Genomic DNA, 25,895 nt, shown 5'->3' with positions numbered 1-25,895 from the left:
GGTCATCCTTCCAGACAATGCTATAGCAGGTGGATCTTTCCGATGACTTAGAGTTGAAACAGCAAAACCAGAGGCTTTCAAACTCTTCTGTAGCAAGAATAAAAGTGAAAAGTGTTTGAAAGCCAGTAAGTCATATGGTCATTATTTTTCTGATTCTGCAGAAACGAGGAGGTTCCTTAAAATTCAAAACTCAACGTTTAATGAAATATTATATCTTTTCAATATAATAAGCACAATCCTCTAGTACAATGTAGTATTTGAAACTTGTAATATCATGTCAATTTACTTTTACATCTTCAAAATATTGATATGTTAGCTCAAAAATTAACTAAATGGGCTAGGGAGTATGGACACTTTGTTCCATTAAAATATTGCCCAGACTGCTGTCAAACCTCTTTAGTCAAGTATGATTGCCACTTTTGCAGGCGTTTTCTACCAAGGGGAAAAAAAAGAAAACAAATAATGTAATATTTGACAACTATAACTATAGAACAGAAACGGATTCCTTTTAGGAAAGGCTAAAACAAATCATGAAAAAATGAAGAATGGTGAAAATCACTCTGAGTTTTTGTTTTAATCTATACATACCAAATCCTTTTGACGACTGTCAATGAGAGGCTTGTGTGGAAAAAAAAACTTCTTTAGATTAGAATATTATATGCTTTTTGGCGCCATAAGTATATATAACAAACTTTCCTAGCTGAAGTATAAAACATAGAAAGAAATTCACAATTTTGTGGTTCTGCTCCTACAGACCATCCTGGTTTTGTGTGATGAAAATCTACTTACCCCAATTGCTGAACCAATCATCTGGATAAGGCGACCAAACACCTTAGTTTTTTCATCTATAAACGAGACATCTATAAATAGTAAATGCTGCAACTGGTATTCCTTGACTGAAAACAATATATTGCATGACACAATTGATAAGAGCATCAACATTTTCCTGCGCCAAGATATATCGAACATGATCAACATGAATTCCATGAAATTAACAAGAAACAACCTGAAAACACGAATTGTAATTAGATCACTGTAATAGTAATCATATATCAAGATATTAAGCCCTGAAAATATTCCAGATTGGGAAGTCATAAGTTGAGATAGGCATATATACATTGGCGAACGGATTTGCTACATGCTCTGACATTGGCTCTGCTGGTGTATTTAATAAGGCCTGCTGTTTGACAATTTTATTCTCAGATTCCTTGTCAGAAAGCTTCTCATCCAGCCTAACAAAACAAGAAGACAATCATATTGAAAATTAAAACTGAACAATGACTACACTCGAGCTAAACAAAAAGGAAGGTCTTATTGACCACAACTCGAGCCTCCAAAACTTAATTTCAGAACAGAATCATACCGTTTTTCAGAGGTTGGAAAGTCGACTGAAGAAACCAGTGAAGGGGATGGGCCACTAATTTCTGTGGAACCAACTATCCAGATGCATGCACTTGATGAAGACACACTATACGGATAAAGTGGATTAGGAGGCTGCCGAAGTTGTACACTCCCCTCAAGACCTGCACCACAACGTGGGTCTGGCAAACTGACATTATATATTCTGACATCCACAGAAAATTCCTGCTCATTTCCAAGTTACATGTCTATTTGAAAAGCCGGAATTGTGTACATGTATAGCCGAGTGCTTATTACAGATTTATCCATGTTCATCAGAACTCAAAAGTGAGCACCTAAACCTGATACCTGATTTATATTTCCTTACGAAGGCTAATACAATCGGAGCTATGCGGACAATAGTTATCAGAGTACTCAATTCCCTAGTAAAGTAAAATGATTTGCCATCAATAAATTCTTATTGCAAACAAAACAACCAATTTCTTACATTACTTCTCAACAATTCTGTTTGCTCCAAACCCACTCTTACGTACTAAGTGGGTAAAATCCCTTAGATTTGCTACAATTATCACCAAATGGACTCATGGAATTTGAATTTGAATAGCATACACGAAGGAGCCCATGACACAAGCAATAGGAAAAAAAATGAGTCACACACCTTGGGTTTAGCCCATTGTAAGAAACGCGTTGATGAAAAAGTGCGCATGTTAGTGTTGTTGTTGCTTGCATTTCTCCAACATATATGACTTGGTTCAATTTTCTGCTAAATGAATTGGATTTATATTTTTTAGTATGAAGTATGAAGTGAAGTGGGGGTTGATTTCGGGTGAAGATAAAAGTTGTTTTGATATTAAAAAAATTGGACCATACTGTTAAATAAAATCACGACATTCTAAACAATTTTTTATGAGGACTGACAATTTGCCAATCAGACTCACTGAAATGTTCTTTATCGAAACAACTTGAAGAGTATAGAAAATGCAGCTTCTTCCAGTCATTGCTGTGTCTGCTCTTACTCTTTTCTGATTGAATGGTGAAACCAAAGACGCTGTGATAGGGTCCATCTTTTGGTACATCCCCTGCGAGTTACCTTTGTCTGCTCAGGGTTCATCTGTTGTAGTCGAGTCGCAATTCCATGGCTAGCTGTGAAGCAAGCGAATTCAAAGACTAGCTCATAGGTGCTGGTACCAAAACCCTCCTAAACCCCCTCTCTGAGGATGCTAAGAAAAGGACCTGAGATAAACTATCCACATCCACAGGCCGAGAGGCTAGAAGATAACAGCGGGATATATATTGTCGTGCCAGCTACAGATCCTAACTGTCCAAACACATCAAACTTCTATTCAATCATAAAAGTCGTACAAAGTGAAAGGAGAAAGTGACAGAACATGACCTCTGCAAGCGAATGAATACTCTATACTGGGTGGTATTAAACACATTTCAACTGAAGCAACCTTACTAACAGGTGTAGTAGATTGTTGTTAATTAGCTCTTCTAGCATCAACTTGGATCAACCTTAATTTCAGGGAAATAGCTAGGAAATGTTATGTAACCATCTTAGTAGCTCCTACCATCCTAAACAACTCAAATTTACTGCATCTCATATCATTGCTTCGTAAAACAATATTTCCTAGTAAATGAAAAATGGAGATATACCTTCCAAATACCAACCTAAGGTTATGGCTTTGAAATCCAAATCAATATTAAAAATGCAAATCTTAAACAGATTAAAATAATTTCTACAAACTAAAGATCAGTTTTCATGTCCATAAAGTCATAAAGATAGACCAGCAACTAAACATTCAAGATCAAGCAGCAAACGCCTTATGCCACATGTAGACATTTCTAGGAGCAGGATAAACACGAACAAATAAAAACGTAACCTCGCAAACTAAAAACTACTGCATACACTACATAGTAGATATTCCAACTTGAGAGAACTGGAAATCTCTAATTACTAATAATGTTGATGTTCACCACAAGGTCTCACCAACTGATTAAGTAAAGACATATAATCACTTAATACACAATAAACAGGTTTTCTAATAGAGTTCAGACTAGGTAAACAAATACCAATTTCCCAGTTATATATAATAGAACTAACAAAGACACAATAGTTCTTTGAAGAACTTACTCATTTGCATCAACCATTAAATCACTTGTTTGCATATTGCTTTATGAACTTGCGAACAATTCTGTTGACTGCAGAACTTTATGGGAGCATTTCTACTGGGTGTTTCTGGGAACTGATCCAAAAGGTTCAGTCATGTCTTTTCCCGCGGGTACATAAATTCTGTTGAACACATCTCTGAGTTTTCTGTTACCAACCATCTCTTCCAAAATTCTGTCATCTTGGATGCTCAATGTATCTTTTTCTTTATTTCCAGTACCTTCAGTAGATTTGAAAGAAAGAAAGGAACATGAGAATAACATAAAGAGAAGGGTACGCATAAGCTAGTAGAGGAGATCAAGGAGCTTCTTTTTTATTGGGCATGTGCTACATCATTGTTTAAGGCTGTAAGATTTGTTGATTCCATGTGCAATTGGGATGGGATGGTGAGATGAGCGCACTTTTGTAAAGGGTATTGGGAGAGTGTAAATTTGGTCGAGTAGCTCCTTGATTGGGCCGAAATGATTGTAATATTTAATATCATTATTATATATACAAAGTGAATTTTACTGATCAAAAAACAAAGTAGAGTTTTACTGATAAAAAAAATAAAGTACCTTCAGCAGATGAAAAAACCAACTCTGATAAATGATCCTTTTCAACCTGTCTGTCATACTTGCTTTCCTCCATTGTTCCCGATGTTAGTAGACGGTAAGTGTACACAACTTTCTTCTGTCCAAGCCTATATGCTCGGCTAATGGCTTGCCTTTCGACTGATGGATTCCAAACAACATCAAGAAGAACGACCCGTGAAGCCCCAATGAGACTTATTCCCTCGCGACAAGTCTTAGTTGAAGCAAGTAATACTTTAGCTTTGCTACACGGATCGTTGAAAAGATTGATCAGTGATTGACGACTCTTCATATCAAGGTTGCCATCCATCTTTAGAACTTCCTCGCCCTCAGTCCAATTGAAATGGTGATTTAATTGGTCTTTTATGATGCAAAACGGAGCTTTGAATTGACTGAAAACCAAAACCTTCTCCTTTAGCACTTCACATAGCCGGATGAGCTCCATAAGAAATCTTGTTTTAGCTCCTTGCGCAGGGTCCAATCTTAATTCAGCTGATGAAACCTTGTCCATGAAAGGATTCTCACTTTTAGAACATCGGCAATTTAAAAACAATGATGGGTGGACAGAAGCCAAAGAAACAGAATGTTCTAGCTCAAGTGGGTTTTGTATCTTCCCAAGTTCTTCAAGGAGCTCTCTTTGCAAAGGAGTAGGAACCAAAACAATAACACGATCTCTCAATCCCGGGAGATTCTCCTTTAGTATACTTCCTCTATGAACATGAACAAATGGATCAATCAGTGATCTTAACGGATCCAATAAACTTTGATCATCATCTTTACCAATAGAGTTGGTAAGTGAAGCCCATAGCCTTCTTGCATCTTGACTACGTAGATCAGATTTTGCCTGGCGGATATTTGGGGTTTTGGGAAAGAACTTCTCTGCAAATTTTGGCCTTACAAGACAAAGAGTATTGTAAAGCTCGTCGAAGTTATTCTGAAAAGGAGTTCCAGACAGAATTATACGTTTATCGGTTTTAACATTCCCCAAAGCCTTCCAGATAAGACTATGCTTGTTACGTGGTGTATGGCCTTCATCAAAGACCAACAAACCAGGTTTCTCAAGTAGTATTCGCCTCATCTCCACTTTTTCTTTGTTTCTACCCTTGACAAATCTGTCCCCGGCATGCTTCTCAAACAAATTATAGCTAATTCCTAGGACGCTCTTCTCCTTACTCCATGAGAGAAGCTTCACCAAACGGGTCCATTTATTATTCCGGTTTTTCCCCTGTATTAGTTTATGAGCCATCCTATCTTCCCTGCCTGTAAAGTCCCAAGAGTTTAGATTGTGGAATGGAATATCAATCTTCCATTTCTTGAATTCTTCTTCCCAAGTAAGTAGCATACTGGCTGGAGCCATGATTACTGCTCTGCTCTCCTTGAATATTTCCATGTAGGACCGGAGGAAAGCAATGGTGAGAAAGGTCTTCCCAGTTCCAGGGGCATGGGATATCACACACCCACCGATGTGATCAGGAGGAGGGGAGTTCCTCAAATTTTCAATATTAAGTCCTCCAGCTATGTTTTTCCATAAAAATTCAAAACCTTCTTGCTGGTGCTGGTACATGCTCTCTCTGATTCGTGGAAATATGTTCCACACTGTGCCTTTACCAGGATCAGAGGAAACCTGAGAATCCCCACTAGCATCATCAAAATGAAGATCTTCCCACATTGACAAATCTCTTTCATCGGCAGAGTTCTTCTTCAACAATCGTTCATAACGCTGTGTCTCCTATAAAATCCAGAACCCAGATGGATAATCACTAAGAGAATGCAACTTTATTCAACAACATCTACATTAGGCAGAGTATGTTGATATAAAAACATTAATGAAATAGAAGACAAAAGAAGTCTAAAAATTATGTTTTAATAAAAAAAAGTATATCAGCATCACTTTGTCCATTCCTTTCATCTTCAAAACAGATAGAGATGCATACTCTGTTCACTCAATGTGAAATCATCATCAAACTAACATGGAAATCCAAAAACCATGCCCATCACCTGTCCTAATGTAGTCATGTTCTCATGTGGAGCATTTCACAATAACCTGACATCCTTATATACACTCTTGGTACAATGATTAAGTGATCTTTTGATCGATAGTAGAAGCCGTTAAGTAAGAACAAAGAGAGAGTGTAACAAGGGCATGTCCCCGGCTGCATTAACGATTTGTAGGCGTTTAGATTGATCTAGGTCTGGTTGTTTCGGGTCTTCTTTTATCTTGTATGAGCTGGGGAGCTATCATAATCAGATTTCTGATCATAATGTGGCACTGGCTGATGTAATAGTTCTCATGTTCAAATGTAACTTTTCTCTATCAATAACAAAATTCCAATAAAAAGGTACAAACGGTTAGTCATTTAATAAAGTTCGGGATATACTTAATACACAAAATCTTGACGAGGATGAATTCCCTCTTGAATGTAAGTGTTCTAATCTCTTGTTTAGATTTGTTGCTAAGTTTGCGAACTTCCAAAAAGTCAATGTGAAGTAAGAGAAGAGGAAAAACTTACAAGAGGTGGTAATACATATTTCATCTCCAAATGCACAAAAGAGCAAAATCTGCATTTGATTCCGACTTCATCATCAATGACAAAGTCATGCTTCCCTTGCTTCCCATAACAACAAGTTGTAGATGGATCCAGTTCCACACTTGATTCATCAGCATCTTCAGTGTCAACCTGCAGAAGATCATGAAAGCTTGTAAGCTTCATGGGCAAAATCTGACTTATTCACATGTACTTGACTTATACTAGCAAAAACAATGTGATTACAAAGCTTAACAAAAACACATAACAGAGCTAATAACAAACACACTAGGATCAACATAACATTGTTTCTTTTGCTTGTACTTCTACATGAATACCAAACTTAATGCAGAAAAATCAATTAAGGAACAAACCGCATATGATGTAAGAGCAAAACAATAATCAGCCATAAGATATGAACTAGTTCTCATCATTTTTTCACAGGCTTGGGTTTCTCAATGCCATAGTTTACCAAATGCAGAGGAAGTTCCTTGTCTTTATTTGGTTTAGCTTGGTCCTTATGCTGAACATTTATATCCTTCCAAAATGGCACTCGTAGGAAATAGAAGAACAGAGATGGACATTTACATCCTTCATGTTAAACATTTATACTATTGTTCTCATAGTATAGGATTCATGACAAAAGGTATGCAGGTGAATCAACGCTAAAGATTAAGATTCAATTTTAATAACGAAGTGTAAATTATAAAGATCAAGAAAACTTGAAATAAGTCAGAAACTTACAGCAGGAGTTTCAGAGGAGCCAACGTCACCGGATGCAACGGCAACAGCAAAATCATATTCAGACCAGAGCATTTCAAGGTATTTTTCTTCTTCTGTTTTCTCCACAGGCTTGGGCGTTTCAACTCCAAAGTTGAACTTATAATTTATTTGTTTCTTGCCGCCATTTGGTAAAACTGATTCTTCATTCTGATGGTTTCCATCCTTCTCCCAAATAGTATTCAAAAAGAAACCGAAGAGGGATTTGACTGGCGGAACACCTACAGACTGTACTTCTTCCTTTCCCCCTACTTCATCAGCACCATCTTCACCTTTATTATTACCTTCATCACTGTCCTCATAATCCTCTTCATCGTCAGGTTCGACATAATCATCAATACCATCAACATCCTTATCATTAGCATCATTGAGTACATTCTTTCCTCTCTCAGAAAAGCCTTTTTCCAACTCAGCATTACTTCTGTCATCCCTCTCTTTCCAATCACTAACTGCAGATTTTACTTTCTCCAGCCATCTCTTTTTCAGTTCTGGACCCCTTTCATGCCTCTTCCCCTGCTCTCCATCATTCCGAAAACAAGACTTTGAGCTACTCCTACTCAAAGTAACTTTATCACTTGACGTCCCCAAATTTCTTCTCTTTCTGGACATACCCAAATGCACTTCCTTTGTTACGCCCATTTCACCATGATCATTACCCTCGTCAACATCAATATCACCACCGTTATCAACAGCAACATGATCGCTATGAATACCCTCACCTATATCAGCATTGTCACAACCGCCAACCTTATCACTATCAAGTTTATCACCAACAGCATCTTCAGCACCACAATCCTCAACATCGCCAATATCAACAGCGTCAGACAAATCACTTGTGGAGACAGATTTGTTAACACCATCAATCCCGTTCATATCAACAACATCCTCATCACGACCCTCACCAATATCGACATTATCACCACTACTACCCTCCTCAATATCTACATTATCACCAGCGTAAGACAAGTTAGTATATTCAATTTCAACAACCAAATTTTTACCTCTTCTAAAGCATCTCCTTTGGAAACCAGCAGCATCATCATAATCCTTCTCTCCATTATTGTCTCCACCTGCGAAATGAAGTTTCCTTCTTAAACTACAACCTGCATCATGACTTGGAGAACCGACAGTTTTTGTATTTGCAAAATTGCCCAAAGGCCCTTGCTTTATACTCACACCATTATGAGCTTCATCTTGTTCATCATAACCGTTGTTGTTGACATCTTCCTCCTCGTCACTGTCATCATCATCAGTATTAGAAACAGCCTCTTTTCTGTTTGTAGATGTACCCAGAATCCCTTTCTTTCCACTCAGAACATGTTTCTGAACCGTTTTAGTCCTCCTACTACCTTCATCAGTATTGGAAACAACATATTTTCTGCCTGTAGACTTTCCCAAAATCATTTTCTTTGCACTCGTAACAGGTTTCTTAACTGTTTCAGCCTTCCTACTACCTTTATCAGTATGGGTGGCACCATCATCAGTATCACTTGATGAACCAATCACTTTTTCCTTTGCAGATTTCCCAAAATTCCTTTTCCTTTCACTTTGAGTATTTTTCTGAACAGCTTTACCCCTCCTACCCACATCACTATCTTGGTCGGCATCATCATCAGTATCACTTGGAGTACCAAACCTTTTTCTCTTTGCAAATTTCCCCAAAACCCCTTTCTTTCCACTCTGGTCAATTTCCTGAACAGCTTTACCCCTCCTACTTCCCACATCATAATATTGGTCGGCATCATCATCGGTATCACTTGGAGTACCAACCCTTTTTCTCTCTGCAAATTTCCCTAAAACCCCTTTCTTTCCACTCCGGTCATTTTTCTTAACAGATTTACCCCTCCCACTACCCACATCATTATCTTCATCGACATCATCATCAGTATCACTTGGAGTACCAACCCTTTTTCTCTTCGTATCCTTCCCCAAAAACCCTTTCCTTCTACTCTGATCATTGTTCTTAAAAGCCTTTCTCTCTTTGTATGCTTCCCTAAACCCTTTCTTTCTACCCTGGACATTTTTCCTACCAATTCTACTCCAAATTGTACCTTCATCGCTATCGACCACATACCTCTCCACATCCTCTTCATCATCATCACGATCATCACTACAAGCCCGATACTCTTCATCATTGCTGTCATCATTATCCTCCTCATCAGAATCATCACCACCAAATTCATAGTCAGAAACATTTACAGCAACATCTTTACCCTTGTCCATATTCTTCCTCTGCAAACCAGCTGCCAGAGTTGACAATTTCTTTACCTCCACTTCTTCACTCTCATCATTACTGTCTCCACCAACAACGTAAGGAAACTCATCATCCTTTATCACGTACAGATCTTCAGAAGAAGAAGAAAGCACAGAAACCTTCCCTTTCCCATTCAACCTTCCAAATATCTTCCCATTGTCAAACCCTCTCTTTCCACCACCTTTCTTCTTCTTCCAAACTTCCCCATCATCATCCGACAACTCAATAACACCACCACGTGATGATCCAGCTTGTTTCTTCTTATTTGCTTTTGAAAGTTCACTATAATAGTGATCCAACCCACGTCTTGTTCTCTCTGCTACATATTTCGGAAACTCGACCATTGTTTGCTCTCTATTTTTGAAATAATAAGAGAAAATGAAGTGAAACTGAGTTTTTTTGTGTTGTGTTGTGTTGGAGGAGGGTGAAATGTAAATGGGATGAAGGGTGGTGGTTGAGTAAAGGGATCGGAGGAGTAAATGAATGAGTGGGTCAAAAGAGAGAAGTAAAAGCATGCAGTTTCCATATATGGTGAAGTTGCAGAAGAAATGGAGAGGGCAAGAGTGACGAAACAAGAAAATGAAGAAAACCGTACCATATTAAGTAAAAGGCGCCAAGACCAAGTTCTTTTGCTTGACTCTCAACTATGGTAAATAAGATACATATTGATTGCAACATTTATGTCTTTATCAGTTACGTAGCATTAGTTGGAAACCAATTTTTCTTGGTTAACAACATAGGACATAACACGCTCTGAACTTTTTAAAATTCCAAACATTTGTAGTTCAATTTCTGTATTTTTCAAGGGCTTTTGGTTCAAGTTGTGTTGGTATTTCAATTTTCAAGTGATTCTCTAATTGAGTTTTCACTTATAAATGTCTCATCTCTAAGCAGAAAGCTACATGTTCCAATTTTTCTTATGAAGCTTTTCAGAACAACGGACCCTTTCAGAACATGCAACTGAGCTAAAAGTGTTCATAGTTGGAACAAAACCCAAAAACCTCACTTAACAGACAAAGTACATCAAGTATGCAATACAACCAAACATGATTGACCTTTAAGTCATTTTACGCTCATTGCACACAGAATATTGCATTGCGTGTGAAACGTCTTTAATGTTGCCTAATTCTCATGAATTGGATAGTAACTCAAAAGTTGGTGAGAATCTTTGTACCATGATCTCCTCAATTTAGTAGAAGTGTTAGGCACTAAGGCATACGTCTCCAGAAAAAAGGGTTACGTCTCTAAAAATTTATCCACATCAGGCTGCATTTCTTCATCTTTCATTTTTGAAGTCCTTGGTAGATCCATTATTCATAGTACTCCGCTTTCTTTTCTGCTTTAAAACTGAGATGGCCAAAACTGAAAAATGACTCGTACAAAACACATATAACAAACAGGTACCACAGAATATATATAAAGAACAGATGAAAAAACTGTCGGAAACAAACGCAAAACTGAATGAGTTGCGGGCAAGAGAGCAGAAACAAGTTACAAAAGTTTCAAATTGTTGCAGTTTGTGCTGAATTGCAAGCAAAAATATTTGGAAGAGTTTTTTGTTAGTTTCTGAAAATCTTGTAATCCCTTCATTGGTATGACTGAAAATACCATTAGGGCATCAGTATCTACTATGACACAACATAAGAATTTAATTGATGGAATAGATACACTGGATATACATAATTACATTATGGCTGGGATTATAAGGAAGCCAGTGCCACCCAACCTTACAAATAATACAATGGAAAAAAATACACCTACCATCAATACTCATTCAAGACTGGATCATCGGGTTGTTTCTGACTATCTGGATCCAATTAATAAATGATTTCCCGCATTGTGATCAATAGTGAGCACTTTGAATGATTTAAGCTCTATAAGATGATGCCGCCTGGAATGAGAGTACTGGTTTGATTGCCTTTTGAAGTATGTTAGTCTAGTACAACATAGGTTTTATGTCATAACTTTGCATGCAATCTCCAAGGACATCCACCTTCAAATGCCTCCTCCAACACATCTTCCATCCTTTTTGCAAGCAGTATCTGTTTAGAAAAAGGATATGACTTATGAGAAAACCCATTGATGGATGTACACATGCACCCTAACTAACGTCTATATCTCCCTGTCGTTTGCAAGATTTCATGGATATACGTATTAGAAAAATGTCAAAAAACACTAAACAAAAAGGAAAATACCTCCAGGCTGGCAAGAACGTGTGATGGTACTTCAACTAAGTCTTTCACATTCCTCTCGGGCAGGATAACTCTTTTGATACCATAACGATGAGCAGCCAATATCTGCATATTCATACAAGTTGTAAACATTTTCTCCAATAAGAATCAAAGTGCGCGTAAATACCATATGCATCCAAGTCCATTTTATACAGTTCCTATCTCTTACCGTTAAGGCCTCAGAGACAGTTTTTTGACATTATTGATACTAATTACTTCCCATATTCTTTATAAATCGCTGAATTCAAAAAGCTATATAAAAGAAGCTTAGTTTGCTCCTTTAACAGCATATTCAACTAGAGGGTGGAAAAGGCGACAAACTAAATGTTCCACAGGTATAAGGCAAAATAACAAATGGACTATGGCGCGAAGTTTTTGAAATCGAGACTCAACAAGGTATCTTGAAGTTGTAGTCCAGCACTATTGTCACAGTGCGATTTCTTTACAACATTTTCTCTTTTTCACCATCCTATGTATAGTAGCTTATTGATCCAATAAGGTGCTCTTTGTCCTAATTGAATACTCATTAAGAGAAGTACAAAGCATTTTTTAATGATAATGAATGACTTTCTGAATAGTTTCTTTTCCAAGGACTGTCGAATTCCCAAACAAACTCATAGAAATCAGAACTGTGCTGCATACTCCGCCTATTAAATACTATACAAGGGGTACCTCATTGGATCACCACTAAAAAGGAATTTTGCAGAATACAGAAATCGGAAAGGTTGCTCAGCTTGTTCAGCATACTTTGATAGGAGAGATTTCAAACTTACACAAAACTGAAGGATTCACGAAACAACATTTTTATTGATGAACGTGAATCATTCATATCAGAAACCCAAAGAAGTATTGTGTTGCTTAGGTAAATAGAAACATGCGAACAGAACACACCTTATCCTTGATACCTCCAACAGGTAATACGAGACCCCTTAGAGTCATTTCTCCAGTCATTGCTGTGTCTGCTCTTACTTTTCTCTGACTGAATAGTGAAACCAAAGATGTTACCAAGGTCACACCTGCTGAGGGTCCATCTTTTGGTACAGCCCCTGCAGGAAAATGTATGTGAACATCACGGCCCTCCATCAGGTTTAGTTGTCCAGCACCTGCTAATTGAAGATCTGCTGCCCTAGCTCTTACCTAACAAAATTAGAGAAACCTTTTACTTAAAATAAGTTATCTCAGGCTATACATGAAAATGAAAGTGCATACCAGTTGCTTCAAAAATTAAAGAACAAACAAAGGAAGTTCAAGTATAGTCATACTGTAAAGCCACAAAACTTGTGGTGTATGCCTCTATATCAATTACTCAAAATATCTACTTTTGGGTCCAATTACGTGTCGTATATTCATTCTTCACCAGAATTTTGTATGTTTGTATGCAAAGAGTAGGCACAGTTGTGTCATAGGCATACACGTCTACATGCGCATATGGACATGTTCTTGCACAGATAAGACACAACCATACCCATAAGGAGCATTTCATGCAAGTTTGAGGATATAAAAGTGTATGATATATGGTAAAACATGACATTCTGAGGTAATAAAATTTGATACAATGATGCACGACTTCATCAAAGGCTTCTGAAAGAGTAAAACCACAAAATATACACGTATACTTGGGCAGCTGGAAACTATCTTCGTAGTATTACAGACTTTCGAAAACTGGTGCTAGTCTGCTAGGTGTTGACAAATGGCATTCATGGAATTGGTCCATCATGTGCAAATAAAAAATAAAACATTTCCACCTTTCATCAATCAAATTTTTGTTAAGGTTGAGTTTGGGTCTTCTTAAATAACAGAAAGTTTTACTTTATTTTTTATTTAGATTTGAATGAGAAGTAAGAAATCAAATGTCTCTCAAGTCTCAACTCCATGAATTAAAAAGTTGAATCCTCTCATCTTTTTAATTAAAAGTTGAACTCCAGAAAAATAGGGTGGTGAAGAGTAGTATGTCGTTAAAACTCTTCGATTTCCTTCAATAAGTTAAAAGTTGAACAACCATAACTTCTAAAAGCTAGATATTCTTATTTATACAAATGGAAATTAAAATGAGATACTACCCGCAGAGAGAGATACATCTATCACCCTCTGTAGTTGTGCACGTGTGCCAAGTTTTGCACGAGAAAGATTTAGCTGTGAAACAGGCAAAAGCCTATCCCATAGGTGTGAAGCCCTCAAGACACAAGACAAAACCCCCTTGGAAGATGCTAAGAAGGATTCAAGAAAGCGTTGTACATTTTGGGTGTTATTGGTACACAAAGAAAGATTTAATAAACAAGAAAGCTGCAGAACTAGCAGGTACTATTTTTCACGACAAGCAGATGCAAAAATAGATTGTCAATGTTGTGAGCACATGAGCCGAATCAAAACATTATCAATGGAGCAATAAAAGAATACCCAAGTTAGTGCTATTTGGGCTGATTCTTTGATAACATCGCCAAGTTGACCAGTGAGATGCAAATCACCCTTTCCGATTGTTGACGTGGCCTCAACAAACTGAACCTCTCCTCCGAAGGTAGTCCACACAAGCCCAACTGATACTCCTGGAGTCGTAACTCATTCTGCAGTCTCTTTGTCATCATACCTGGGAGGCTGCATTCCAGTATAACAAATGAGAACGCTTAGCCGAGTAATAAAAGATAAAATCAGAAATGGGCACAGAAAGGTGGCAAGACAAACAAGGAGCAGTTAATGGGGTGTAATTCGGAGTGAGATTAGGTGCATTAGGGTATAATTAAGGCAGGGGCCTTAACAGTAACACACCAACACTTGGACAAGCTTAATTGTTAAGATTGTATTTTTCACAAATTAGCCACCTACATGTACAGCTAAGCCACAACTAAATACTCATATTCCCTCCAAGAACAATGCTTCCAGCAAAAGTATAGAAAAGTATAGATTGCTGTAAACAAGAAGAAATAAATTACCCCCAATACTTTCTCAAGCATAGCCTCATCCACAACCAAAGCCGAGGTACTCCTGAAAGCATTTGATATCTCATGATTGTTTATGCCCATTGGAAGAACTTCCATTTCTACTTCAGCCCCTTTGGCAAGTCTGGTGTCCAGCAGCGGTGCATCCATAGGATGCACATCCTTGCTGACCGAAATTGTACTTTCTTGTTCAGCAACTCTAACCACTGCTGCACGAGCCAAGGCAGCTAAGTTCCTCTCCAAGTTTCTCACACCAGCTTCTCTAGTATATCTTTGAATTAGAAGTTTCACTGTGCCCTACAACAACCAAAGCCATCACATACTGTAAGATCAAGTGATATACATTGTCTCTTAATCACAGAATATGTTTTTCTAAACCAAATTACGCCACAAGAAAAAAACACAGTACAAAGAACTGGCATTTGCATGACTTGAAGGTGCAAAGTTTGAGTAATAATTCAACAAAGATGCATGCTGAGATGTTTAGTATAGTCCCATATGGGTTGTTTAAAGCATTGCAGAATAGTATGGAAGTTCCCAGGCCTCTCCATTCATAGCCAATTGGTTTGAGTTGGGTGCCCCAAAAGTTCAATGTGGTATCATAGCAGGCTATTGTATTTAGCCCAAAGGAGCCGTTTACCATGTCACCCAAGTATGTTGTCCAAGTGTTAGGATCAAGTAACACCACACATGAAAGAAAGCCATCAGGACCCAAGCATCTATCACTTTCCAAAAAAAAATTTATGGCTTCCCAAACCTCCTGCTATCCTCCAAAGGACCTCTTTCCTCATCCGAAATATGAACCACATCAAGTTATCAACAAGAAGTCTAGAGGTCTAATGAGGTTTGGTTCGGCATACAATTTCAAATTATAATCAACAACTGTAGATCATTTTCCCCAATCACCTCCTCTGCCTCTATAACCAGTCTATCAAGATAAATTTCTCTATGACTGGCTTTGGCACAAAGATGAAAAGATTTAGTGTTATATTGTCCCTCTCTAAGCCATCTGTGCAAAGGTTTGATCGAACATGTATGCGATGGGCTCCACACAAGCAAAGATTGAGAACAAAGGTACTGAGAAAGATCATTAGGTGTGATTGTGTGAATGCCTGGGATCATTAATGTCTAGTCAAACATAAATGATTAGTTGGAAGATGCATGGAGAATTGTATCTAAGGATCCTTGGTAAGCCTTAGTTCCATACTTTCATTAATGCATGTGTAGTTCTTGAGGGTTTGATGTAAGTGTAGTAACTTTGATTGTTTGCATGTAATAACAATAAAATTATTTTTCCCTATGGTGCTAAATCTATAAATTAATATATTTGGATACACTCACATGACTACAGCTATGTGGACTGTAAATGATTCCAGTAGGCTGCCCTACATACATACGGAAATCAAAGACGCCAAGCACTTTAAAATGTCCAAAATAAACATGATACCTCAGGAATCTTAGGATTATTAAAGTCGGACCATATTATCCAGAGCACATTAGTTGGATACATCAGACAGCAATAATACAAGAGCACATTGTTTTCAATATTGCAAGTATATATTAATGTTCTATATGTTTGCATACAGCCAATTGATTATTATTGAGTTGAGTACGCTTTCCTACGTGAATATGGAAACCAAAGTCAATAATCAGTTGAAAATGTCAAAAATTTAGTAACATACCTCAGGAATCTCAAGATTATTAGAGCTCAGTCCATGTTGATCCAGAACTCTTGGAATAAGATGCTTCATGGCTATTTTTAACTTTTCTTCGGGTGTATATCCAGGTAGCTCAATGACCTCCATACGATCTAAAAGTGGTGGAGGAATAGGTTGGATCCTGTTTGCAGTCGCAACAAAAATCACCTTTGAAAGGTCGAATGGAACATTCAAATAGCTGGTGGTCTTTAGTCAAGGCATCCAGTTTATGTTGCATATGCTCAATTAGAGTAGTCTAATGCATGCACACCAACAGGTTTCTCGTATTAAGCAGAGAATCAACCAAATTAGCCTTAGTAAAAGAATGCACGCCACATCAACATCAGAACATCCACCACAATCTATAAGAAGAACTAGACCTTTCCCTTGTGTAAATGTTTCTGTCAGTTTAATACCTCATCCAAATGTTAATCCAACTCATTCAAATATTACACTAAAGGTTATGATCAAATTGATTATCTAATATGTTTTAAACCCGGGCAAAATAAATAAATGGTTATACTGATTGATAAGGCTATAAAACTAAAACAAACTTTCAGATTCTACGTTCATTTCTAATAGCAATGCATTTTCTTCATCATAGGACACAATTGTATCGAAAAAAAATATATATCTCATTCCAAAACGAGAACAGTACCAGAAAATTGTCAACCACCTTTTTAGACAATATTCAGATGCTAATGATGACTACAAACATGATAAAAAAATGAAAAATCTATCCGCCCCACAAATTTCTCCCCGTTTACAAATGAAATATTTGAAGTGAATCCCCAATACATCTATCAACGTCAAATGACCCTCATTTTATCTCAAAATATCATATCCATAAGTGACTCCTTAGTTTTTGTTAGAAAACCTTCGGTTATAGGATCAAATTGATCTTTGGTAAGTGCACTGCACCTCAAATGGAATGAATGAAATTCCCAAAACCTCATTTACATTTAAAGCCCATGGTTTGTCAAAAGTCAAAAAGTAATCGTTCCATATTCCAACAATTAAGAACCAAATGGTTCCTCCTCACATTGTTGGACAAGACACCATGCATCCCCATATCATTTATTTAAATTGCAACCTGAAAAATCCTGGGATTTCCCCAAAAAACAACCACTCTATATCGCATTTGAATATTTTAATGCAAAACCACCATTTCACCTTATTTGGCCTGTACTTTTCACCATATTTCTGCAATGGTCATGAATTTTCCTAGTTGACTTTTACCAATAGGCCATATGAATATGATATTTAATATATTGGGTGGCAACCTCCCAATCATTGAAGAATTTTTTTAAAGGAATCATTCCAAACAAGGCCACTCCATTTTTTAGATTGTGTCTCATGGCTTCTTTGTTGGAATCAAACACATCCAAAACACCAAATAGCTCATAATGCCTTGTCACTAGAAAACAATGTTTTCTTTGAATTTACTCTACACTATTTTGAGGGACTTACCTATATTATATTTGCATAGAAATATGTCCCATAGAATTTTGCTCTTCTCATGCCACTCAAAAAAAATGAAACTTGAAAAACTTTTTCTAATTATTGGCACCATTAGGGATAGTTAAAGATGGTTTGGACTTCACTTATGGCCTTGAAACAATACAGGCCTCTCTCCATGAGCATTTAGCTTTCCACCCCCACTTAAATCGATATAGATATTTTGTCCAACTTCCTCCATTTTGCCTTGGATTTGCTTTTTTGATCTTTAAAAAAATAAGAAGAGAAACTAAAAGTTCTCCTAGATTATTGACCTTTGGAGTTGGCCAAATTAATTTTCATCAAACCATCTCAAACCATATTAAAAGATTCTTGATGTAAGCAATGTCCAATAAGAGAAATACATAGTGGATGAACATCAAAAATTTAGGAGGATGGGGCCACCAAAACGAAGTGTGTTGTTAAGGACCTGAGAAATGCTTAATGGTAAAAATAAATCTTGGATAATCACCTTGTTAGAGCCCCATTGGACAGTTTCAGTCAAGGAAAACCTAAGATCCTTCTTGATCCATTTTCCCCAAAACCCAAATCCCATTTTCCATCAAGTCAATTACCAACCAAATTACCATATGCTTTCATCATTTTGATCATCATACCGCACCCTTCTTTTGTTATGCTAATTGCACTAAGAAACAATCAAGAATTACCTAGTGTTAATAGCAGAAAATTTAATTGTTAATGCTATGTTAGTGTATAAGTGTTACATGTTATCCTACATTTATTTAAAGATGAGAAACTACCATTAGAACATTGTGATTGACCAAATCTAAAGATCATTAATGATAGATGAGTGAAGATTCTGCCCAAACCTGGTAAAGAGATTCTATATTGAATTTCAAACCTTAAGTCCTTCTACCATGAATTGCTTCCTATGTATGTCCTCCGATGCCCTCTAATATCAGCCTCATCCTTGACACCACCAAGAGATATCCTCACAAATTTTGACAAGAGCCATTAGATGAGTCTTTCCAACGCCTTGGACCCACAAAGCATAGTACTGGACCTCTGACAACTGGTTTAAGCTGCAATCCAATTTCCAAAAATAAGCACTACTAGTTTCCTAAAATATTAAATGTAGGAAGATGTTTACAGTAGTCAACCTTTTCAAATTCAATAATGTTGTTTAATTTTGACTAAACCATAATGATCATTGTCAAGGCGGCTTTTGCAAATGACAAGTCTAGCTCCTGTTCTTTACTATTTGTCAGAGATCATATAGACACGAACTACTATATCCAGGTTGCTGAGGTTGCATTTTTTCTCAAACGCCTCCATTATTAGTTGGCAGGAAAAACTATAAAAATTGCCTCATTATGTATTTCTAAAGTTCAGCAGATCATATATTTTAAAAAATAAGAATAAAAAAGAGTGACATCTTTATGAGCAACATTCAGCAAAATTCAAGCTATGTCAAAGAACATTTTAGTCAAGTTTTTATTTAATTTTTTTGATCAATAAATAGATGTTTTGTTGATAATAATATAGAAACAATAAAAAGTTGATGAAGAATTCATGTCCTCCAGCCAAAAAAGAAAAAAATAAAACAGATGTACAAAAGTTGGAAGAACACAAAAACCAGTTAAAATTCTTCTCATGTACAAATGAAGTGCTCAAAAGAATATTACTAGTTTAAATTATAACTTAGAGCAAACCAAAACATTATTTTCAAAATAAAGCAGATTTCAACATCAAATTACTGCTTTTCTAAGTGCTTTTGTTCATTTTGGTGCATTACTTACAAAAACGGATTTTGTGTTCAAAATTAGATAGAAAAAAAAAATCAAAATGGTGCTTTGAGTTATCTTCTTTGGATGAAGTTTTTGTTTTTTTTTTTCAATCTGCTTTTTTAATGCTAAACAACATTGAATAAAATTTTTGCTTTTAAAACACCCTAAAGCTCTTTTAAGCAATACCAAATGGCCCCAACGTCTTGGAGGAAGTTAAACATAACAAAGGAAAAGAATGCAAACAATTGAATACTGACAAACTTTTTGATTCAACTATTTGTAGATAAAGGGGACAACTGTAAAGATAAGAAAACAATCCCTCTGTGCATGCTTCCAAACATTTGGAGGCATGCCTCCACTCTGCATCCCTCTTTCCAGGGCAGCCACATCATCCTCATCATCATCATTATCACCGAGCTCCTCTTTTATGGCCCTCATCTAGATAATGTATTTACACGAAAGCCAAAAGATAAAAAGACAATTTTGATTCCAACCAAAGAAGAAAGGGAAGAAACTGAACATATCTATTTGTTTCAAGAATAGACATAGCTTGACCAAATACAAGTTCAAATATAATTCGAAGTGAACAAACGCATTATATGCAGACACTAGAATGAAGTGAAGCAAAGAGTTATCTGGAGTAAGGAACTTTAATAAAATAACCGTGAAGCATCGTATTACATTTTCATTTCTTTTTCATTTTTACCGTTATATGTTTATCAGAATGAGGTAAACACTAAACATTAGAAATACCTTAACTTTGATGTTCCGTGTAAATAAGGTTTCTGCTTTCTCAATTTATGTCATTTTTTTCACATTTTTTACTCTGTCGTACTTATAGGCTCTAGTGTTGTATAGTCTGCATGATACAATATTAACCATAGAGCAACATGATCCTACAAATACTTTTTTCCCCTCTTCAGGATACTACAAATCTCATATTAACCATGCGTATGAAATGCCTGATAATTGAAGAAAATGGAAATAGCTAATAAGTACGCAATACGGCATACCTGCTGACGCAGAAGAAATTCCTTCTGTGACTTTGACAACTGTCCTTCGACTTTTTGTGTTATCTTCTCTGCTACACGAATTGACTGTTGCAAGGAAACGATTACGTGTATGTAAAGTGTCTCCATCCATGAATAGACAATAGACATTGAATAGTTGGATGCAAACATACAGGTGAGTGATTCACCACTGGCTGCAAAGTTATTCCAAAAAGCTTACCTGTAAATGTCTGTCAACTAACTCAGTAGCTTTTAACAGCCTTACTTTCAAGTCAACTGAATCTAGCATAGACAGCTGCTCCTCAAAGCTTATTTCGAAGCTGGCAACAAAAATATCAGCAAGTCTGTGTACAGGAACAGTTTCCAGAAGTACCTTGGTCCTTCCCACTGTTTTTTGTTTCTGTGACCACCGTAGAAATGATGAAGTTACTACTGATAAAAAGAGGTAAATGTTCCGGCGAAAGATGCACAGAGGAAGAAATTGAAGGACGGAAACATGAAACTTGAAGAAGAAGCCCTGAAGTAATTTGTCAAGTAAGAATAAATAATATCAACTGTGATAGGCCATGCATTGAGAACTTTAGAGACGGAAAGATGGAATGGCAAGGACAAGAAACACAAAAACAAAAAACCAAAAAATAATAAATATATAATAATATTAGTAATAATAATATAATAGTCATAATAATTCCTTTTGTGCCTGAATTGTTATGAGCTTAGGTTAAATTTGTATTACGGACTAATAACCGCCTTCATTTTAGAACTCATCTAAGCTGAAAATACGCAATGTTATGTGGTTTTAGATATCCACAAAACAAACTATAAGAAAAAGAAGTATATGCCGGGTCCTTGATTCATTGTTTTTGGAAGTCCCTGTGTCGGACACTTTGTTACCTGTATGGCTGTATCTGGCACGACACATGCACCAACACCCATGCAACACAGTGAGAATCTAAAGTTTAACTTTAGGAAGAAAAATTTAATAGCAAGTGATCATACCTTTCATCAGAGGCAGGAGAGCTTGTTAAAGAAATCCCTCTCGGATTGACAATATATATATATATATATATGAATTTGGAGGGGGCGAAAATTGTATCTCCTTCTCAGCTTTAAGAAGCCTTTGCTTAATATCTCTTACCGTCGACAAGAAAACCTGCTTCACATTAAAAAAAATCAGCGCGCTAGTCTCAAAGAATTTAATGCCATACTCATCCGCAAGCGCCTGACCCTCGGAAGTAGACACAACCCTTTCACTTTCACCCATGTCAGCCTTGTTTCCCACCAGTACCTCATACACATTGTCACGGGCATAGTGTTTGACATCACTGATACAGTTCTTAATGTTGTTGAAAGATGACTCATCTGTAATGTACTAATGTCATACACCAGAAAAATACCTAATGCTTTCGGGTAGTGGAGTGGTAAAGCGTAAGATCGATGCTCTTCCTTATTAGACACACAGAAGACTTTCAGTTTTATCGGTTCTTCATCAACATGAATTTTCATTGACGTACAATAAATGCCATTTGACATGGACGTATCCGAAATAGAATCAGCTGATGAAAAGCGTCTGTGAAGGAAACGCTTGCCTACACCATTGTCTCCAATTAGAAGAAGCTTTATTTGGTTATAACTACGAGAAGCCACTCGTATCCTAGCAAGTGCAGCAGAAGTTGAAGAAAAATTCCTGAAACTAATTTGTCTCAGTAGTAATTAAAAATCACATAAATTGAGAATTAGAGATCTAGGGAAGATTATGATCTCACAGAAAATTACTTATAGAACAGAAAGTAAGGGTCGATTGAATTTCAGAGACAGTTGGTCCATCAGTTGTTGTGGAGCTACCTCCCACGCTCACATTGTCTAGAAACGGGTTCATTGTTGGGGAAAGTTGCATCTCCCCTTCAGCTTTAGCAATTGTTTCCTTTATCAAAGAATCTCTGTCAGACAGACAAACAAATTAAAAATTGAAAAGGATAGGAATGATAGGGGAATATTAATAAAAATCATAAGAACGGTTCCAAATGTCTGAGCATTGGGTCCGAAACGTCTAAGCATGCTTCTAGACTTGATGAGTTTGAGAGTTTCTCTTGTAATGGGAAGCCCCCATGGATACATATATGGGAGGCCGCCTACAGTACCTTCTTGAGAGTAAACTAGCTTGATACTTCTGGACTTAGCAAGTTCATAACATTGTATCCCCCCTTACACTACTTTTAATAACTTACTTAGCAAACAAAAGAAAAAAAATAAAAAGAAATAGAAAAATGAAAAATGAAAAAAGGAGTTATGGTGTTCGTCGTGTGCTTAATTGCCTTTACAATGCTCAAGCTCAGGTAAGCCAAAACCAACTTGGGCATTGGTCCCACACTAAATTTTAGGAAGTCTAACTGATGAGAACCCTCATTTAATAAAAATTAGTTCATTTGTCTGTTATAAGCTCAACTGCACTAAAATACACCAGAAAATTTTAACAATATTTTTTCACAAGCATTAGCGGCTCAAGGTCAATTAAGAAACAATTGACTTGAGCATCCAATGCTATCGAAAGAAAAATCATACAACAAGTGATATGTACACTTCAGTAATGGTAGGAGAGAACTTAGGGAGTGCTCCACGGCTGTCAATTCTTGTGTAACCACCAAACAAGCTGCTTTCAGGTGAAGAATCGTAAAACGGAAACAGATTGGGTGGCTTCTGAAGTGGTGGTATTTCACCCTGAAGAATCTTCACTACACTGCTCATGTTAGGTCTATTTTGGTGCTTTTGTTGAGTACACCATAACGCAACTATAGATAATATCTCTGCTTTTGGTTTATCCTTTTCCTCAATGCCACAGTCCATAATAATTTCATCTAATTGGTCTTGCTCAACTTTTTCCGCAACTTCTCCTGGAAACCACCCTGGGCCCATAGAATTCTTTTTCCTCCTCAAAATTTCAAACAACATCATCCCAAAACTATAAACATCACTTTTATGAGTAACTTGGTGTCCCCTACCCACCTCTGGGGCAGCACAACCATTTGTCCCTCTGAATCCTGTCTGTTCAACTTGACTCATATCCTGAATAGAATGCCTAGCCATTCCAAAATCTATAATCTTGGAAGAAAGGTTTGAGTCCAGGAGAACATTTCCCGCCTTTATGTCGTAGTGAATTATCCGCGGACGACAATGTTCATGCAAATAAGACAACCCATTTGCTATCTCGATTGCAATATCATACAGCTTCACCCATTCTATCTTAATGTGATTCCTAAACAAAAGCGTATCCAATGATCCGTTTTTCATGTATTCATAAACAAGTGCTTTCATGTGAGTCTCAAAGCAAAACCCATACAGTTTAATTAAGTTTGGATGAGAAGTTCTGCCCATGGTACTTACTTCAGCCATGAAATGCTTTCTCATGATCTCGTTTGTATTGTCTTTCAGTACCTTAACGGCTATTTTGACATCATTAGAAAGTTTTCCTTTGTAGATGTCTCCAAACCCGCCAAAGCCTACTTTCTTTTTCAAATTTGATGTAAAGCTCATAAGTTCCTCATTTGAAAATGACCGTGGTTTCTCATTTGTGAGATCATATAAGAACTTTTCCATGGGTTGTGAGTTGTACGTCTTGACGCTCCATCATTGTAGGTCAAAAAAATTTACTTAAAGGTATCAGTCACACCAAGTAGAGTGGAAGGAAGAGTGATAATGGCGACTTCTGAGAAAAGAAAAGGAAAGGAAAATTGAGGTGAATATAAATCTGAATATGTAAAAGTAATAGAAAGAAGATATTGATGAGAATTCATGTCTCCAATAAATTGAAAGCTCTTCATTCAGCAAACCAGTTAATTCTGTGCGTGAAGGTATTTCATTCAAAGATTCATTTAATTAATGAGCAAACAAAAATTATACATTCGGAGAAAGAACAAACGGTAGGATTTCTAAGTCAATAATTTCATTTGCACCAACAAACACGGATGAGTTTGTGTTTGTCAATAGACATGGGCATTGTACTGTATGGATGAAGGATGCATAGTTTACAAGCTTGTGATATGATCAATTTAAGAATAATCTACTAGTACCAATGTAGGTCACGAGAATTAGATCCCTGGCCATGTCCAATATTGGTGTGATTTATTCATGTATCTCAAGGGAAGTTAAAGATCTAAAACAATTGCCTCTTGACGTGCTGCATGCTAAACTGATAGAATCATATGCCAGTTCTTCAAAAAGTTGAACAAAGGTGACAAGCTTTTACCTGGAACCAGCTAGTTTTCAGTAAAGTTCCATGGTGATGTATGCTCCACTTCTTTATTACCTTCTGTAACAGTAAGACAGTTTATTATGTCTGCTATATCATTCAGATACAATTTTAACAGCATATAATGAACGCCAAGAAAGCTTATAAACTTACCATATAACCAGAGTGAACATGTTCTTCTCTCACTTTATTTGGAACTCCTCTATGGAAGGTTGGAATAAGGCAAGGATAAATGAAACTTTCTGAGCTCAACAGGAGTTGAAAATGGGAGTCTCGTTTCACAATGGCAATGGTTTAATTGTACTGTACTAGAATGGATGCACGTGGACAATTCATGTGTCTCTCAAGACCTTGTTCAAACAGTTGAGCAAAATCTACCAGCGAGTTTAAAGGCTAAAACCTTTTAACTATGGTCCAAGAAAGACATTCGATGAAACTGTCGTATAGCTCTACAGAAACAAATATGTCAAAACAAATGAACTCACTCCCAAATTTCTTTTGTGTGTTGGGCGGACCAAAAAAAAAAATTATTACAAATTTCCCATTGACCCTAAAAATCATATTTTGTGTCCCCCCTCCCCAAATACATCAAGGTAATCTATAGTCAACCTGTTTAGCCTTTCTCTTCTCTTCTCCTACATTCCTAATCCCTAAATTATACCTAAGTCCTAAATTTCGAAACACAACAAATGGAATACCCATAATTTCCTCTACCACTTAATGATGAAGAACATTTTTAAAATCAAAATTCATCCACTACTTAATGATGAAAAACATTTTAAAGTCATTTTCTTATAAATTTCGTTGGTTAAAGTAATGAAATTAAGGAGCAAAGTAATGATTATCCCATATTAATAAATTGTTTACCATTAC

General features: G+C 36.7%; 2 protein-coding genes and 2 pseudogenes across 6 annotated transcripts in view; all 4 read right to left on the bottom strand.

Moving 5' to 3' along the window:
* The window catches only part of LOC147521712 (PR5-like receptor kinase), a 36,347-nt pseudogene that overhangs the window by 4,076 nt on the left and 6,376 nt on the right, over positions 1-25,895 (bottom strand). The gene's annotated exons all lie outside the window — the stretch shown is intronic.
* On the bottom strand, positions 1,786-10,400 carry LOC147521716 (uncharacterized). Of its 3 annotated transcripts, XR_015208186.1 has the most exons (6): positions 7,371-10,400; positions 6,612-6,779; positions 4,087-5,830; positions 3,494-3,749; positions 2,298-2,677; positions 1,786-2,119 (listed from the first exon to the last, which is right to left on the bottom strand). XR_015208186.1 is itself a non-coding variant. In XM_086583302.1 (4 exons), the coding sequence occupies exons 1-4, from the start codon at positions 10,173-10,175 to the stop codon at positions 3,586-3,588; spliced, it is 4,881 nt and encodes a 1,626-aa protein (XP_086439428.1). In that variant the 5' UTR covers positions 10,176-10,400; the 3' UTR covers positions 3,291-3,585. The 3 variants fall into 3 exon arrangements, 1 of the variants encoding a protein (XP_086439428.1); XR_015208168.1 differs by having other exon boundaries at positions 1,786-2,677; XM_086583302.1 differs by lacking the exons at positions 1,786-2,119; positions 2,298-2,677 and having other exon boundaries at positions 3,291-3,749.
* Positions 11,292-22,282, bottom strand: LOC147521715 (lon protease homolog 2, peroxisomal-like; annotated as a pseudogene). The gene is made up of 11 exons (XR_015193064.1): positions 22,237-22,282; positions 21,915-22,138; positions 20,997-21,323; positions 20,780-20,863; positions 20,064-20,204; positions 16,507-16,728; positions 14,819-15,121; positions 14,289-14,483; positions 12,783-13,028; positions 11,856-11,957; positions 11,292-11,702 (listed from the first exon to the last, which is right to left on the bottom strand). The product of XR_015193064.1 is annotated as a lon protease homolog 2, peroxisomal-like (transcript).
* On the bottom strand, positions 21,776-24,151 carry LOC147521714 (PR5-like receptor kinase). The gene is made up of 3 exons (XM_086583937.1): positions 23,355-24,151; positions 22,553-22,716; positions 21,776-22,463 (listed from the first exon to the last, which is right to left on the bottom strand). The coding sequence occupies exons 1-3, from the start codon at positions 24,146-24,148 to the stop codon at positions 22,396-22,398; spliced, it is 1,026 nt and encodes a 341-aa protein (XP_086440063.1). The 5' UTR covers positions 24,149-24,151; the 3' UTR covers positions 21,776-22,395.

Source organism: Coptis chinensis, chromosome 1 (genome assembly GCF_015680905.1).
Source record: "Coptis chinensis isolate HL-2020 chromosome 1, ASM1568090v1, whole genome shotgun sequence".
Classification (NCBI taxonomy): Eukaryota; Viridiplantae; Streptophyta; class Magnoliopsida; order Ranunculales; family Ranunculaceae; genus Coptis; species Coptis chinensis.
Note: the sequence above shows the minus strand (reverse complement) of the source record. Positions and strands in the feature narration are given on the sequence as shown.